The 17,954-nt window shown below is 41.4% G+C and overlaps 1 protein-coding gene across 2 annotated transcripts in view; it reads right to left on the reverse strand.

Moving 5' to 3' along the window:
• Positions 1-17,954, reverse strand: part of LOC139320491 (uncharacterized) — a 177,414-nt gene that overhangs the window by 74,764 nt on the left and 84,696 nt on the right. For both annotated transcript variants that reach the window (XM_070948836.1, XM_070948837.1), the window contains exon 10: positions 15,026-15,065. In XM_070948836.1, the coding sequence (XP_070804937.1) occupies positions 15,026-15,065 (40 nt within the window). The remainder of the gene's footprint in view (positions 1-15,025; positions 15,066-17,954) is intronic.

Consider the following 17,954-nt stretch of genomic DNA (forward strand, 5'->3'; position numbering starts at 1 on the left):
TATAAAATCTTTGATGCTGACAATAAAATGCAGAGACTTGAAAATGAAATTACAATGATGCAGTTCAGGTCTATGGAATTTGCCATAAGGCTGAGAGGCATAAAAGAGAATGATAGACAAGACCTGAGACAGACTTGTGCTGATGCTCTAGCTGTGTTGTTAAAGATTAGCCCTGAAGAGATTTTTTGCAAAATGGATAAAATCTACAGAGTGAATTCGTGGGTGGCCAGACAAAGACAATTGCCTAGAGATGTGGTGATATATTTTACAGACAGAAGAATGAGAAATGATATTTTGCAAAAGTCTTTTCTCTCTGCTGTGCAAGTGGAGGGAAAGGAGATTGGAGTTTATAAAGAGCTACCACCTAAGATGTTAAAAGATAGAAAAGATTTTGGATTTCTAGTGAATGATTTAAAAAAACAACAAATTCCATTTCGGTGGGATGCTCCAACTGGTATAATCTTGAGGTATAAGGGAGAAAGATACCGATTAAATACCGTTGAGAAGGCGGAAGAATTTTATTCTAATGTCTTTAAAGAGAGCTCACCATTCCCACGTACATCTTCTGTGTTGGAGATAAAGGAGAGTGATAAGGAGAAGCAATTTCAGCAAGAGATGGAAGAGCAGCCTAAGCAGCTGGAATCAGAGGCAATGGAAATGCAGGGAGCTATAGGAGGTTTTCTGGATGAGCCCCTGCTAGATCTTCCTTCGAAAATTGTGATTGAACCACCTAAGACTACAAGAGAAGTGGCTTTGGACCTAGCCCGGATGTGTGAAGCTAAAGATCAGCGTATAACTCAAGCAATTTCTAAGCAACTCAAAGAAAAACAACAACAGGAAAGGCCCAAGCCACAGCAATATAAGAAAGGAGTCAAGAGCAATATACAAGAATGTGAAGCCATGGGGGGAGCAAAGCCGAAGACTACCGACTCAGAAAATCTTCGGCAAATGTGCTTGTCGCTTCAAAAAAGTGTACATGACGATTAAGTTTTTATCTTGGAACGTGAATGGATTAAATTCACCACAGAAAAGGAAGAAATTATTTACATACTTGAGACAATTTAACAATGATATAATTTGTTTACAAGAAACTCATGTTAGAATACAAGATCAAAAATATCTGATAAATTCAAGATTAGGAACACATTTTATAGCTTCAAATTTGGAAAAAAAGAATGGTGTGGTTATTTATATAAATAAAAGACTGTCAGCTAAAATTATAGAAGCAGATGAAGGTGATAGGTTTATAGCAATTGAATTGCACACAGCAAGTGGCTTAATTCTAGTGATTGGAATTTATGCTCCTAATCAACAACAGGAAAATTTTTTATAAAACTTTGCATTCTAAAATATTGCAATGGGATTATAGATCTATTTTAATCATGGGAGATTGGAATGGAGTAATTGATTCAAAAATAGATAAAAAGAGTTCGGCGAAGTCAAGGATTAGACTACCACAGACTTTTTTTGATATGAAAAAAGATTTGGAATTAAAAGATATCTGGAGAATACATAACCCAAAAGAATTGGACTTTACTTTTTTTTCAGATAGACACAGATCCTTTTCTAGGATTGATTTTATTTTACTATCAGCTGATTTACTTGTAAAAACAAAAAGAACAAAGATTTTTCCAAGGACTTTAACTGACCATAGCCCGGTATGGATAGAAATTGAGATGGGAAAGAGTGAGAGAAGATCATGGAGATTAAATGAAAATCTGTTTAGATATGAAAAAAATATAATAGAACTTAAAAAGCAGATGAAAGAATTTTTTGAAATGAACTTGAATAAGGGTACCCCTATTGAAATCGTGTGGGATGCGAGTAAAGCGTATATGAGAGGGGTACTCATTCATATGAACTCTAAACACAAATTGAATCGACAAAAGAAAAGATCCGAAATGGAAGCAGAAATAAAGAATAAAGAACAGTTACTTATAAAAAACCCAACAGATGAAAGAATACGAGGAGCTATAAAACTTCTGAAAGATCAATTTCAAATGCTTATGGCGGAGCAAACAGCAACAAATTTACCATTTGCGAAACACAACACATTTTGCAACGCTAATAAACCGGGCAGATGGTTGGCTTATACATTAAGGAAGAAGCAGAGTACACAGATCATTGATAGTATTGATACTGGGGGGAAGGAAATTTCCCAACAAAAATTAAAGAAGTTTTTGTAGATTATTATACTAAATTATATGCCAAAGATGATACACACAGTGGACTTATAGAGAAATATCTAGAAAATAAAAGAGTTACAAAAATTACCAGTCAACAAAAGGAGAGAATGAATTATCCTGTAACAGTTGAGGAGATTATTGCCGCAATTAAACAATTGAAAACTGCTAAAGCTCCTGGGACGGATGGCTTAACTGCGGTGTACTATAAAACTTTACAAGCAGAAATGATTGAACATCTTAAAGATTTATTTTGTAGCATACAACAAGGGGGTAAAATACCCCCATCATGGAAAACAGCTTATATTTCATTGATACTGAAAGAGCAAATAGGTCCTAAAAACCTGAGAATTTTAGACCAATATCTCTACTGAATAATGACTATAAAATATTTGCAAAAGTATTAACCAACAGGTTGATGCCAGTTATTCAAGAGGTTATTCATTGTGACCAAGCTGGATTTATAGAAGGCAGATACATGAAGGACAATGTAAGGCAAGTTATAGATTTACTGGAATATCTTGAGAAGAATAAACAGATCCCTGCAGTGCTGGTCTTCTTGGATGCGGAGAAGGCCTTTGATAGAGTGGATTGGAATTTTCTACTAAAGACTTTAAAAAAGATGGACTTAGGGGATCAATTTATACAGGCGGTTTCAGCAATCTATCAAGAACAAAAGGCACAGATTATTATTAATGGAAGTTTGACAACAGACTTTAATATTGAAAAAAGAACAAGACAAGGTTGTCCGTTATCCCCATTGTTATTTATTTTAACATTAGAAGTCTTGTTGAATACAATACGGGACTCGAGCACCTTGAAAGGAATAGTGATAAGGCAAGAGGATTACAGAATAAGGGCATTTGCAGATGATCTGGTAGTTACCCTAACACAGCCGATGGAATCAATAATCCTGATGAAAGACATTATAGATCAATATGGTACAGTATCAGGATTTAGATTGAACCAGAAAAAAACTAAGATGATAGTTAAAAATATGACACAAGATCGAAAACAGGAACTTGAAAGCATGGCAGGTTTTGAGATAGTATCAAAGGTTAAATATCTAGGAGTTCAGGTTGCAGAATCAAATATGAAACTGTTTCAAAATAATTATGAGGTGTTGTGGTGAGATGTACAAAAAGATATGGAGACCTGGAAAAAACTGCAGCTGTCTTTACTTGGAAGAATAGCAGCAGTTAAGATGAACATTTTGCCAAGATTTCTTTTTTTGTTTCAAATGATTCCGGTGCTTAAAAGTGATAAACAATTGAGAGAATGGCAAAGAGGACTGAATAAATTTGTTTGGAATGAGAAAAAGCCGAGAGTTAAACTGAAAATTATGCAAGATGTTCCAGAAAGGGGAGGCCTTAAACTTCCAAACCTACAATTATATTATGAAGCAGCAGCTCTGACGCAAGCGATTGGTTTGGAAGGAAAAAGACTGGAATATTGAACATAGAAAGTTTTGATCTTGAATTTGGTTGGCATGCTTACTTATTTTATGAGAACAAAGTGGATAAAGTATTTAAAAGCCACATACTTAGAGACTCTTTGATGAGAGTTTGGAAGAAGTACCGACTCAAATGGGATTACAAAATACCGTTATGGCTGGATCTTGGTCATATTATGTGGAATACAAATATAATGTCACTTGGGGGGTTTTTATATAAAGAAGTTCTTTTTGCAGATGCAGGCAGATGGCAACTGAAGACTTTAGAAACGCTGTTGGAAGAAGGGATTAATTTAACTTGGTTACAGTATAATCAACTTCAATTGAGATGGAAAGAGGACCAAAAAACTGGTATAATGAGGCATGAGGAGGAATTGGTTAGACATACAAAAGAGAAAGGTCCAATGCATATTAAAAGGGTATATAATGTTTTGTTAGAAAGGGATTCAGAAACTGAATTGGTTAAAGATTGTACGATAAAGTGGGCACAAAATTTTGCAGAACCAGTGATGTTGGAAACATGGGAAAAAATATGGGTTCAGAATGTTAAATTTACATAGTCACAGAATCTGAGGGAAATTTTTTATAAAATGTTTTATAGATGGCATTTAGATCCTAAGAAATTGTCGTGTATGTACTCTAATGTTCAACCAAAATGCTGGAGATGCGATTGCCTAGATGCCACATATTATCATATGTGGTGGACCTGTAAGAAAGTGAAGGCTTTTTGGATAAAAATTTGGTGGGTTATGCAGAATGTTTTGAAGAAAAAATTCAGTTTTCTCCACAATTGTTTTTGTTGGGTATAGTTAAGGGTTTTACATTGGGTGAAACAAAGTTGATATTGTATATGATAACAGCAGCAAGATTATTGATAGGTCAATATTGGAAAAATGAAGCTATGCCTACTATTGAAGAATGGACTTTGAAGATGGCCAGTTTTGCAGAGATGGCGAAGATTTCAGCATATTTAAAAGATCGCTCACAAGAGACTTATGTATAGGAGTGGAAAAAGTGGATAGATTATTATCGAACTAGGAAATACCAGATAGCTTTTAACTGAAAGTATTATATAGGGATAGAATAATAGAATTTTGTGAAGATGTGAAAAATATACAGGGGGTGGACGGGTTCAAGTTTTATAAAAAGGGGATTTTGATTTGGATTATAATTTGAGGAAGTCTGGGGGGAGGGGAGGGTTAGGGGGGGTTAGGGAGGGTTAGGGAGGTCAGAGAGGGGGGGGAATTGGGGAGAAAATGTAATTGTAAAACTTTTTCAATTAAAATATATATATATATATATATATATACAATTGGAGAGATTAGGCCAGCCCGACTTGATGAAATAAAAAGGTTTTGAGGGCCCGACAGAAAGTACGTATGTCCAGAATCGTCTGTATCTCCGGGGGGAGCTCCCACAGAGAAAGCTCTCCACCTGGGGGCCGCCAGTCGGAATTGTTTGGCTGACAGCACCCAGAGGAGCCCCTCTCTGTGGGAGCCTACTGGCCGGTGGGAGGCTCTCGGTGGCAGAAGGCGGTCCCGTAAATATCCCTGCCCTAAGCCATGAAGCACTCTAAAGGTGGTCACCAACACCTTGAATCGCACCCGGAGGACCACCGGGAGCCAGTGCAGCTCACACAGGAGAGGTGTTATATGGGAGCGCCATGACGCTCCCATAATCACCCGCGCGGCTGCATTCTGGACCAGCTGGAGCCTCCGGGTGCTCTTCAAGGGGAGCCCCATGTAGAGATCATTGCAGTAGTCCAGGCAGGAAGTGACAAGGGCATGAGTGACCATACCCGATCCAGAAAGGGACGCAACTGGCGAATCAGGCGAACCTGATAAAAAGCCCTCCTGGCCACGGCTGTCACATGCTCTTCTAAAGACAGCCATGCAACCAGGAGGACACCCAAGTTGCGAGCCCTCTCTGTGGGGGCCAGCGACTCGCCCCCAATAGTCAGAGATGGCACTAACTGACTATATTGGCATGCCAGAAGCTATAGCCACTCAGACTTGGATGGGTTGAGCTTGAGCCTGTTTCTCCCCATCCAGATCCTACGGCCTCCAGACACCGGGACATCACGTAAAGGGCATCATTGGGGTGATCCGGGGTGGAGATGTACAGCTGAGTGTCATCAGCGTACTGATGGTACTTCACCCCGAAACCACGGATGATCTCACCCAGCGGCTTCACATAAATGTTGAACAGAAGGGGCAGGAGGACTGACCCCTGCGGCACTCCACATACAAGGCGCCTCGGGGTCGACCTCTGGCCCCCGTCAACACAAACTGCGACCGGTCAGAGAGGAAGGAGGAGAACCACTGCAACACGGTGCCCCCCACCCCTGACCCCTCCAACCGGCGCAGCATGATAGCATGGTTGATGGTATCAAAAGCCACTGAGAGATCTAACAGGACCAGGACAGAGGAACAGCCCCTGTCCCGAGCCCTCCAGAGATCATCAACCAATGCGACCAATGCCATTTCCGTGCTGTGCCTAGGCCTGAAGCCCGACTGGAACGGATCGAGATAAACCGCTTCATCCAGGTACTGGGGAAACTGTCACGCCACCACACTCTCAACAACCTTCGCCACAAAGCGAAGGTTGGAGACTGGACGATAATTTGCTAAAACAGCTGGGTCCAAGGAAGAGTTCTTGAGGAGAGGCCTCACCACTGCCTCTTTCAAGGCGGCGGGAAAGTAGCCTCTCTCAAAGAAGCATTAACAACCCCTTGGAGCCAGCCTTGTGTAACCTCCCGGGAAGTCAGCACCAACCAGGAGGGACACGGGTCCAATAAACATGTGGCTGCGCTAAGTCTACTCAGAATCCTGTCCACGTCTTCAGGGGTCACTGGATCAAACTCCTGCCAAATAACGCTCTCAAGACCTGTCTCCATCACCCTGCCTGTATCTACTCAGTCAGAGTCCAGGCCTTTCCGAATTTGAGCGACTTTGTCATGCAGATACTGCACAAAATCCTCAGCCCTGCCCTCCAAAGGGTCCTCTCGCACTCCTGGATGGAGCAGGGAGCGGGTCACCCTGAACAGGGCGGCTGGGCGGTTATCTGCAGATGCGATAAGAACGGAAAAATAATTAAACTTTGCTGTTTTTATCACCACTAGGTAGATCTTAATATGAGACCTTACCAGTGTTCGGTCGGATTCGGAAAGGCTAGCCCTCCAACTGCTCTCTAGGCGTCTTTTCCGGTGCTTCATCTCCCTCAGCTCCTCGGAGAACCAGGGAGCTAAGTGAGATCGGCGGCGGGTCAGAGGCCGCAAAGGCACGACACGGTCCAAAGCTCCAGCGGCTGCCCTATCCCAGGCGGCCCCCACGTCTTCAGCTGAGTCGTGAGCCAGAGCCTCAGAGAATGGCCCAAGATCTGTCTGGAACCTATCAGGATCCATTACGCGCCTGGGGCGGAACCACCTCGTCAGTTCCGCCTCCCTGCGGCGGGGTGTAGTGGTTTGAAGGTCAAGTTGAAGGAGAGAATGGTCAGACCATGACAAGGGTTTAATCACTACATCCCCTACATCTAAACCATTCAGCCACTGGCCAGAGATGAAAATCAAGTCCAGAGTGTGTCCCCCCATGTGTGTAGGGCCATGAACTAACTGGGTCAGGTCCATGGCCGTCATGGAAGCCATGAACTCCCGAGCCACCTCAGACGTTTCACCTGTCACTGCGGTGGTTTTTTTTTTGTGTGTGTTTGCCAGCTGTGCTTGAATTCTAAGACTTACGGTAGCTGAAAACTCTTATCTCAGAAGCTACTGCGTATGTCCACATTCTTTCACTTTCTTCTAACTTTCTTTGTTTGCCTGCCAAGAGGAAGGCAGGAACGCTGCCAAGATGTAATCATTAGCTAGTAAGATAGTTTTTTTTACTTCTTTATAATAAAATGTGTTTTATTAGAATATATCTCGGGTTTTATTTTCTTTAAAAAGTATACTCAAAGGAAAAGCCACGGCCCTGTCTCTAATCAGGTGCAATTACCCCCAAGCGGAATGGGATTAATTGCCACCCTGACATCACCGACGGATGGCAGGTTGAAATCCCCCATAACCATAAGCCTGGGGGTATCAATCGCCATCCCGGCTATCACGTTGAGCAGCTCAGGCAGGGCCGTCGCCACGTGGCAGGGAGCCAGGGATGTGATCAGCAGGCCCACCTGCACCCCATGACCCCACTTCACAAAGAGGGACTCACATCTGAGGCACAGTGGCCTCCTTTGGACCAAGACCTTCCTTCATAACAACCGCTATCCCCCCGCCCCTCCCCTGAATGCTCAGCTGAGGGAATGCTCGGAAGCCTGGTGGGCACATTTCAACCAGGGGAACCCCCCCTCCTGGCCCAACCAGGTCTCTGTAATACCCGCCAGGTCCGCTCCCCCTCTTGAACAAGATCACAAATGAGGGGGGCTTTATTTACAATGGACCTGGTGTTGTGTGCTGATGGTAAATGTTTCCAAGCAACTAAGTATTGGATTTTCCCTCTGTGGATCCTAGAATCAAGGATTTCCTTGATTTCAAAGTGTTGTTCACCTTCAATCATGATGGTCACAGGTGGTGTAGATGCAGGTGGTCTGAGGGGTGAGATTACTTCTCGCTTGAGTAAACTAATATTCATTTATTTATTTATTTATTATATTTCTATACCGCCTTTCTCCCGTAGGACTCAAGGCGGTGTACAGTCAAGAAAAATATAGATACACAAATATCATAAAATTGCTAATTAAATTTATTATTATAACATAGTTTGGCCCAATTAAATAGAACCTAAAATTAGATAACATTTTAAAAACATTCACATGTTCATATGTTTAGCCCTGCCTGTTGGAACATCAGGGTTTTTAGGGCACGGCGGAAAGCACGGAGATCAAGGATATTTCGTATCTCAGGGGGCAGTTCATTCCAAAGGGTTGGAGCCCTCACAGAGAAGGCCCTCCCCCTGGGAGTTGCCAGTCAGCATAATTTGACTGACGGTACCCTGAGTAGTCCCTCCCTGTGAGAACGAACTGGTCGGTGGGAGGCTATTGGTGGCAAAAGATGGTCTTGTAGGTTATATGGAATACTGGGTGGACTTGCCTGAGTGCCTTTGGAAGGAGTAGTTCAACTGCTACTGGATTGATGATTCTAGTGATGGGGAAAGGTCCAATGAACTTTGGCCCTAGTTTTTTCGATGGTTGTAATGATTTCAGGAATTTTGTAGATAAGTATACTCTGTCTCCAATATGAAAAGGTTTGGGTTCCATCAGCTTGAATTTTAAAAGCTTCTCTAGCTTCCTAGTCTAACCACTGGCCACGTGTTTTGCAAATTATCCATCCACTCCTTAAGTGAGGGGATGGTGGGTTCTTCTGTGGGTAGTTCAGGCATGGGGCTGAAATCCAGGCCTGTCACTACTCTAAAAGGGGTAAAACCAGTGCTGGAATGGACAGCATTATCAAACGCAACTTCAGCAAAAGGCAAAAGTTCGGTCCAGTTATCCTGTTGAAAATTAATGATATTGTTCTAATACCGAGTTCAAAATTTCAAAATTTCCATTAGTAGCCAGATGATATGCTGAGCTTAACCCCTGGCCAGTACCAAGTACGTCCAAAAATGCCCTCCAAAAGTTGGTGAATTGAACTCCTCTGTTGGAGATGATCCTTTGTGGAGCACCATGAAATCAATAAATGTGTATTAGGAATAATTTGGCTAAACTTTTAGCAGTTGGGATCTTTTGGCAGGGTATAAAATGTGCCTGTTTTGAAAACAGGTCTGTCACGACCCAAATAACAGTATTTCCCTCACTGTTTAGCAATTCTACAATGAAATCCATAGCAATCTCTCTCTAAGGCGCTGAAGGTTCAGCTACCTTCTGCAATAGACCTGGGGATTTCCCCTGACGTCTTTTTGCTGCTGCACAAATGGGGCAGCTAGCTACATAACTTTCTATGTCCTTTTTTAGTGATGGCCACCAAAATTGTCTTTTAATCAGGTGTAAAGTTTTCACAAACCCAAAATGTCCAGCTAATTTGGAGTTGTGGCACCTTATCATTAAGCATAGTCTTTGGCTGGCAGGAACATACAACTTCCCCCCCACCCAAGCTAAGTCTTCTTTCATCAGACAGCTGGATTTGTTGTTCAAAAACCATTAATCAGTGGCCAATGCTTGTTTAAAATTTTGGGTGGTGTCATTGCCCGTCAATGTTTCTTGTTTTGCCTGGGATCTGGTGACTACTTTAGCAGCTAGTTGATTGTTTTGTATTATGGGTTTGATTACGTCTGGCTTTGCACTATTGTATTGCGGTTTTCTGGATAGCGCATCCGCCAGAATGTCCCCCCCCCGGGAGATATTTTAGAGTAAAATCAAACCGTTTAAAGTACTGAGCCCATCGTACTTGTTTTGGGGAGAGTTTCCTTGGGGTTTTTAGGGCTTCTAGATTTTTATGATCAGTCCAGACTTCAAAAGGAGTCTTACTACCTTCTAGGAAGTGCTTCCAGGTTAACAATGCCCAACGAACTGCATAAGCCTCTTCCTCCCAAATGGCCCATTTTTGCTCAGTCTCATTCAACCTTTTTGATGTGTAAGCGCAGGGTTGTAGTTGGTCTTGCTCATTCTTCTGAAGCAGGACCGCTCCCATTGCCTCATCGCAGGCATCTGCTTGTATGACAAATGGTTTCTCCGTGTCTGGGTGTTTTAGAATTGGTTCTGCTGAGAACAGCCATTTAAGTTTTTCAAATGCCGCCTGGCATTCCATAGTCCAGTTCAATGGCTGCTTTGGTTTTGGATTGTCCTCCCTCTTCGTTTTTAAGAGCTTGGTGATGGGGAGGGCAATCTGGGCAAAAGCAGGGATAAACTGGCGGTAAAAGTTGGCAAAACCCAGGAAGCTCTGTAACTGTTTACGCGTGCATAAAGGGTCCCAATCAAGTACAGCCTGCACTTTTAGAAGATCCATCTCAACCCCCTGGTGTGAAATGCAGTATCCCAAATAGTCAATTTTTTCTTGGTGGAATTCATATTTGGAAAGTTTAGCATAAAGTTTGGCAGAGCGAAGTTTGTTTAAAACTGCCCTGACTAGTTTTACATGCTCTGCTTTGGTCTCGGTATAGATTAAAATGTCCAAATAGACCAGGACCCCCTTATATAAATGCTGATGCAGCACTTCATTTATTAACTGCATAAACACTGCAGGAGCTCCTTGCAACCCAAAGGGGAGCACCTTGAATTGATAGCAGCCAAGGGGTGTGTTAAATGCCGTTTTCCACTCATCCCCCTCCTTAATTCTGACACGGTAGTAAGCATTCCTTAAGTCTAGCTTTGAAAAAAATTTCCCTTTAATGAGGTGTGTAAGCATATCTTTCATAAGGGGGAGGGGATACATGTTCTCAACACTGATCGTATTCAGATTACGAAAATCAACGCAGAGACGTTTTGAGCCATCTTTTTTCTCTCTAAAGAGCACTGGAGCTGCAATTTTTGGTTGGGCTGGCTTGATGAAACCCCTTGCTAGGTTTTTCTCAATAAATGTTCTCAGCTCTTCCAACTCCCTCGGTGACATGCTGTACATCTTGGGTTTAGGGAATTTTGTGCCGGGTAAGATTTCTATTGCACAGTCAGTGGTGCGGGGGGGGGGGGACTCATCTGAGGCTTTTTTGCTAAAAACCTCAGCTAAATCCTTGTATTCTATGGGTATGTCCTCAGTTGGTATGGCGTGACCAGGCATGGCTGTTTCTCAATTCTCTGCCCCCTCAGTTCCTTCATATGGATTCTCAGCAAAAGTCACATTCCTCTGGAAATTTATGATGCCTTGTTTCCAATTGATTTTTGGGTTCCATTTTTTCAGCCATGCAAGGCCCAGAACTAATGACAATTCCATGCCAGGAGCCATTATAAATGTAAGCATTTGCTCATGGCTTCCGATGCCTATATGTAGAGGCTTGGTAGCAAAAGATGCTATTGACCCATCTAGTCGGCAGAATGCGATGGGATTTTTCAGCTTTCTTACGTTAATCCCTAACTTCCCTACTAGGATTGGGCTGATCAAACAACGGGTAGACCCTGAATCCACTAGAGTGGAGATATTTATCTCCCTGTCCTGGTTTGGGATAAATAGTCTTAAGGGGAGGGTAAGCGGTTAAATTGGTTTGCTTACCAGTGGTTCATCATCTGGATCGCTTCTGAATGAGTGTGATTCCTCCTGTTCAGATGCCAGGGTTTCCTCCCTAAAGAGGGTAGAGGATGGAATTTCTATGGTTTCCCTGCTCCTCAGGGCAGTCTCCTTCCCATGCCGACCCGGTTTTGCAGGGTTCTCCCCTAGTGGGTGGTTCTGGGCAGGTGTTTGTGAACGACACTCTGCAGCTTGGTGCCCCTCTTTTCCACATTTGAAACAGGCTGAAGATCTTGGAGAGAATGCGGTTTGTGGTTTGAGGGGCTCTTGCTTCCATTGGAGTGGGGATTACTTCCATGCTCGCCCCGCTCGATACTGGTTTCTGGCTGTATCGATCTCAGCTTCTTTGGCAGTGACATACCATTCATGTAGGTGATTCGGTGACACAGGCATTATATAGATCATCACTCAGCCCGTCCTTGAAACAGCTCACCAAAATATCTTCCGGCCAGTGCACACGACACACGAGGTCCCAGAATTCTTCAGTATACTCTGTTACTGGCCGTTGGCCTTGCTTCATCACCTTAATGCGATCGCGTGCTTTGCGATCCGCTAGTGAGTCCTCAAACTGACGTCGCAGGGCCATCATGAAACGGTCAAAATCCCTGCAGTTCTGGTGCATTGGTGTTATGCAGGGTCACAATCCATCTGGCAACAGCACCCTCTAGGGCTAGGGTTACGACTCGCACTCGGGAGCCTTGGATTTGGAAATCACGCCCGTACTCTTGCATGTAGGTGAGCACGTGTGCCACAAAGAATCCTAATTGCTGTGGATTCCCATCAAACTTCACCCCAAGGGGGGGAGTTTCTCTTTCCAGTTGCAGGACTCGAGGCTGGTTGGGAATGGGCGCCGGTGTGCATGCAGCCTGAGGGGGAGGGTTTGCTGGGTCTTCTCCCGCAGCTGCTGTGCCATCTGCTCGATAGGCAGGCTCCAGGAGGGGGGTGCCTCCCGTGGCATCATCCGCGACTCCTGCCCTTTCCGCATCCTTTGGTTATTGTCCTGGCTCCCTTCGGATGTTGAGGTTTTCCAAAGTTTCATCAAAATTGGGTTATATGCCTCTTCAGATAATCCTCCCCCACTGGTGCTTTGGTCATTCCCCCCTGGTCGGCAAGAGCTTCTAGTTCCAGTTTCCACCCCAGTTTTCGGTTGCCACGGCTGAGGGTGATTCCTCTGGATCTCTCATCCCAGCTATCTTTCTTCCTGATGCCAATTGACCAGCGGGGCTTTTCAGGATTCTCCAGGGTTACCTCATCCTCTCCGATGGGGTGTACGAAAGAGGCATCCGACTGGGTGGCGGTTGCTGTCTCCCCCCAGCAATCGGTTTCTCCCAGTTCTCAGCTTCGTTCCGACATAGTTTGCAAGGTCCCCTCAGTAGAGCAAAGATTGCTTCTCTGGATTGACCGTTTTGCAGATCTTGCTTTCTGTAAGGATCGCCTCTCCTTCCAACTTAAGAAAGTAAGAACTCTTGAAACATGGTTGTTCAAAAGGATTTCTTTTATTAAGCAGAAGTGACAGCCATCCAGTTAAAGCAAGATCTGAATACCTTTAGGCAAGGCAGTAGGATTAAAGTGGTAGAGACCCCTCCCTTTAAGTCAGAATGCAGATTTTAGCCAATACACAAGTGTGAAGATGTTTTCTTTACTAGTTTCTCTGAGAACCCGAACAAACATGCATTCCCACCACTATCCTTTAAAGTGAAACAACCCACATGGCTATCATAAAAATTCCTGCAGGTAAAGGGGATCTCAGGGCTCTTTGGCGCCAGGATATAGGTTGTAAAATATTTGTTGACACAGGCAATGCTAGTAAATCGAATCCAAGTGTCCCCCCTCCTCCGATTGAATGGCAGTATCACTTTTAGGGATCTGACATCTGCTTTATCTTCCTTGCTGTGGAAATAATGTATATTTCTATTTGCACCTAGTAATCTTTGTGAACTGTCACCATTTTTATTTACAAAATTCATTGTATTATTTCAAATTATTTGACCTTATTGGGAAAAAAAGGGGGGGAGGCACTTTCTTCTTTTATAAACATCCGTTTTAACACAGTTTTTTATACTGATGCATCATTTTCTTTAATTTTCTCTCAATACAGGTACTCTCAAACACATTTACAATATCTTTTGCCCACTTTAAAAATTACTTAAGCATTATATGTAAAAAATTTTGTAAAAAAAATTACATTATCAAATTTTGGGTTAAACCTTTCAGTTACACATATCAAGCACAAGAAAATTCAGTTAGCTCATTAAGTTTAACTCACTCCTTCCAGCTTATCTTCATGAAGTAAAATCTTTTTCTTCTCTGGAAGTTTCATCAAAGACTTATAGGCCTTTCTTTTTATCATGAGATCCTCAACCTTGTTAATGTCTTTTAAAAAAAGTCCCAAGTTTGTTTTTTTTCTCAACACTCTTCTTCTTTCAGTTGTGTTGACAGGCTTATATTTGAACTATAATAGTGAAAGTAAATATCAGATTCTTCCAAAACTGAAGTAAACTCCTCTGCATTTTCAGCTACTTGTGAAGTTGTGAAGTTTAGTAACATTCTCCACATGTTTGCATCTCAGAAATAATTTGAGAGAATTTTTTATCATCAGAGCACAACTGCTCAACTAATTGGTATTTTATTTAGAGACTTTTCAATTATATCTCTAATAAATTGCTCCATCTTGGCTTCCTCTTTTAATCAGGGTCAGAAGATTTTAGCCACCCACAGCAAAGAAGATCAAGCTACAGGTTACTACAATAGTAAACTAAAATCACAGCTTTCAATCTTTATTATTCTCAGTCCCTTCACTTTAAAGGCAGAAGAGCTACACCTCAGGGAAAAATCTTTCAGAGATCTCTCAATTGAAACTCTTATGTTGCTATACAAGTTGTCCAATTTGCTCTTGCTCACACAAATCAGCTCTTTTTGGTTCACCAAAAACAACCTTTTCTCACAGCAACTTCCCACCAAGTAAAGTGAAAGAACAGATGCTGAAGAACATGCCAGAATTTCTATCATATCAGAACTGCCTTCTTTTGGTAACTTATAACATTGGAATCATTTCTTTTCATGAAACTTTGTATATTGAAAACTCAGCTACTGCAGTATCCTTCCTCAAGAAGAATTACAAATCATGGGTGTCCTGAATTCATCTTCAACTTCCCCAGCCAACAATCTGGAGTTTAGGATGCAAAACATTAGAACATCAGAAAAGAGCAGTAATTAATATAATTCTCCTCTAGAAACACTTACATTTTTGGACGTCCACCAATAATTGCAGTGACTCCAGGTGCTAAAAATGAATGAAATGAAAAAGTAAACACAGGTACATAAAAAGCCAAAGACAGTTCATTAAGAATGACTGTAATTTTCAGTGTCCAGGTGTAAATAACGTATACTCCAGAGCCATTTTATACTTTCATAAAGAGCAAAGTTAAATTCTAAAACAGTAATGCCATTTAATGAAATATTAACAATTTAAGAACATCTAGGACAAATGATAGGATTAGGTTTAGAGTTATTTATTCAATTAAAATAAGAGCAGGGAACCTTTTTTTTTTAAAAAAAAAGATATCTACAGGTAGTCTTTGACTTACAACCATTTGTTTACCAACTGTTGGAAATTACAACAGTTACAACTGAAAAAAGTGACTTACAACCGGTTCTCACACTTACAACAATTGCAGCATCCCCACGGTGATATAATCAAAATTTGGGTGCTTGGCAATTGGCATGTATTTATTTATTATTTATTATTTATTATTTATTATTTATTAATTCAATTTATATGCTGCCCCTCTCTGAAGACTCAGGGCGGCTATTTACAACAGGAGGTTGCAGCAACAGGAGATTGCAACAACAGGTTGCAACAGGAGGCTATTTACTCAGGAGGTTGCAACAACAGTTGCAATCTCCTGAGGTCACACAATTGCCATTTGTGAGCTTATCTGATGGTTTTCAATAACCAAGTCAATGGGGGAAGCAGGATTCACTTAATAATCACTATTCACTTAAAAACTACACTAATTTGCTTAACCATGACAAAATAAATTTGTAAAATTGGGCATGATTCACTTAAAAACAGCTTTGTTTAGCAATAGAATACTGGTCCCAATTGTGATCATCAGTCCAGGGCTACCTGTACTGGAGTGAAAGTATGTGAAACCATGAAACCTTAATGAGAAATTATAGGGCTGTAACTGCACCAGTAAGAAAATAGAATAGAATAGAATAACAGAGTTGGAAGGGTTTTTAGAAGTCTTCTAGTCCAAACCCCTGCTTAGGCTGCTTCTAGTCCAACTCCCCTACACCACTTCAGACAAATTGTTATCTAATTTCTTCTTAAAAACTTCCAGTGTTGGAGCATTTACAACTTCTGGAGGCAAGTTGTTCCACTGATTAATTGTTCTAACTGTCAGGAAATTTCTCCTTAGTTCTAAGTTGCTTCTCTCCTTGATTAGTTTCCACCCATTGCTTCTTGTTCTACCCTCAGGTGCTTTGGAGAATAGTTTGACTCCCTGTTCTTTGTGGCAACCCCTGAGAAATTGGAACACTGCTATCATGTCACCCATAGTCCTTCTTTTCATAAGACTAGACATATCCAGTTCCAGCAACTGTTCTTTATATGTTTTATCCTCGAGTCCCCTAATCTTCTTTGCTGCTCTTCTCTGCACTCTTTCTAGAATCTCAACATCTGTTTTACACCGTGGCAACCAAAATTGGATACCGTATTTCAAGTGTGGCCCTACCAAGGCATTATAAAGGGGTATTAACACTTCACATGATCTTGATTCTATCCCTCTATTTATGCAGCCTAGAACTGTGTTGGCTTTTTTGGCAACTGCAGCACACTGCTGGCTCATATTTAAGTGATTGTCCCTTAGGACTCCAAGATCCCTCTCAGTCATTACTATTGAGCAAGGTACCACATATACTGTACCTTTGCATTTTGTTTTTCGTGCCTAAATGTGGAACCTTACTTTTTTCACCATTGAATATTTTTTAGTATCTACAGTATGTTATGGCGAAAGGAGTCAACTGTTCAACTAATATAGATTTTTTAACATAAGATTTTAAAAATGAGTAGAAACTTTAAAAATGGCAATGTGTATAAATTTCAGTCTGGAATATACATTCTAGTTTTCAATTATTCTTCTGTTTATTTATTTCTGTTCTAATAGAAAGAAAGCAAAAATAATTGATTAATTGAAATCAAGTCTTTATCACAACTACATGGCCAAAAATCAGATATAAATAACTGTCTACTTCAAGTCCATCCACAACATTCCTAGGATTAAAGTCAGGACTTGGGCCATTTCAAATAGTAACTTCTTTTCCTTTAAAATTCTTTGGTTATATGACTTATGCATTTTGGATCATTCTTGCTGTATTATCCAGGTATTACATATACTGTAACATTTTCCTGTAGATTTTACTGCTCCAGTTCAGAATTCATGGTTCCATCAATGATGGAAAGCCATTTTGCATTTTTGAGACAGCAAAGCCATGATACTCCACCATTATATTTTCCAGATGGGATAAGGTACTTATGTTGGAATGCAGTATTTGTCTTTCACCAAGCAATACTTTTCATTGAACCCAAAAAGTTATATTTCATCTCATCTATTGACATCCAGAACATTTCCCAATAGCATTCTGACTCATCCACGTGATATTTTGTAAAATGTAAATGAGAACAATGTTCTTTTTAGAGAGTAGGAGCTTTCTCCTTGCAATTCTGTCTCACGCATACCAGTATTCTTCTGATGGTGGTCTAATGAACTCTGACTTTCACCAATACAAGAGAACCCTTTAGTTCCTTAGACAATCTCTTAGCCTGAGATTGTTTGAGACCTCTTGGAGTATTACGCACCTTGCTCTCAGTACGGTTGGCCAATCATTCATAATAAAGGTATCAATGGTGTTGAATTGCCTCCATTTATACATGATCTGCTTGACAGTGGTGTAACCAAATCCCAATTCTTTGGAAATAGTATTGTGACATCAACAATTATTTTTCAGAAATACCCAGAAGCCATGATACACTTCCAAAGCACATTGTATTGTTAAGATCAGACTTTCATAGTGAATCTCCATAATTACTAGAAGAAAAAGTAAAGTGTCTACTCTAGAGGCAACTCTAGCGACTCTCAAACCCAATGAACAAAGTGAGAAATCCCAA

The sequence above is a fragment of the Pituophis catenifer genome, unplaced genomic scaffold (assembly GCF_029215685.1).
Source record: "Pituophis catenifer annectens isolate HBS135680 unplaced genomic scaffold, rPitCat1.0.hap2 SCAF_8, whole genome shotgun sequence".
NCBI classification, from domain to species: Eukaryota; Metazoa; Chordata; class Lepidosauria; order Squamata; family Colubridae; genus Pituophis; species Pituophis catenifer.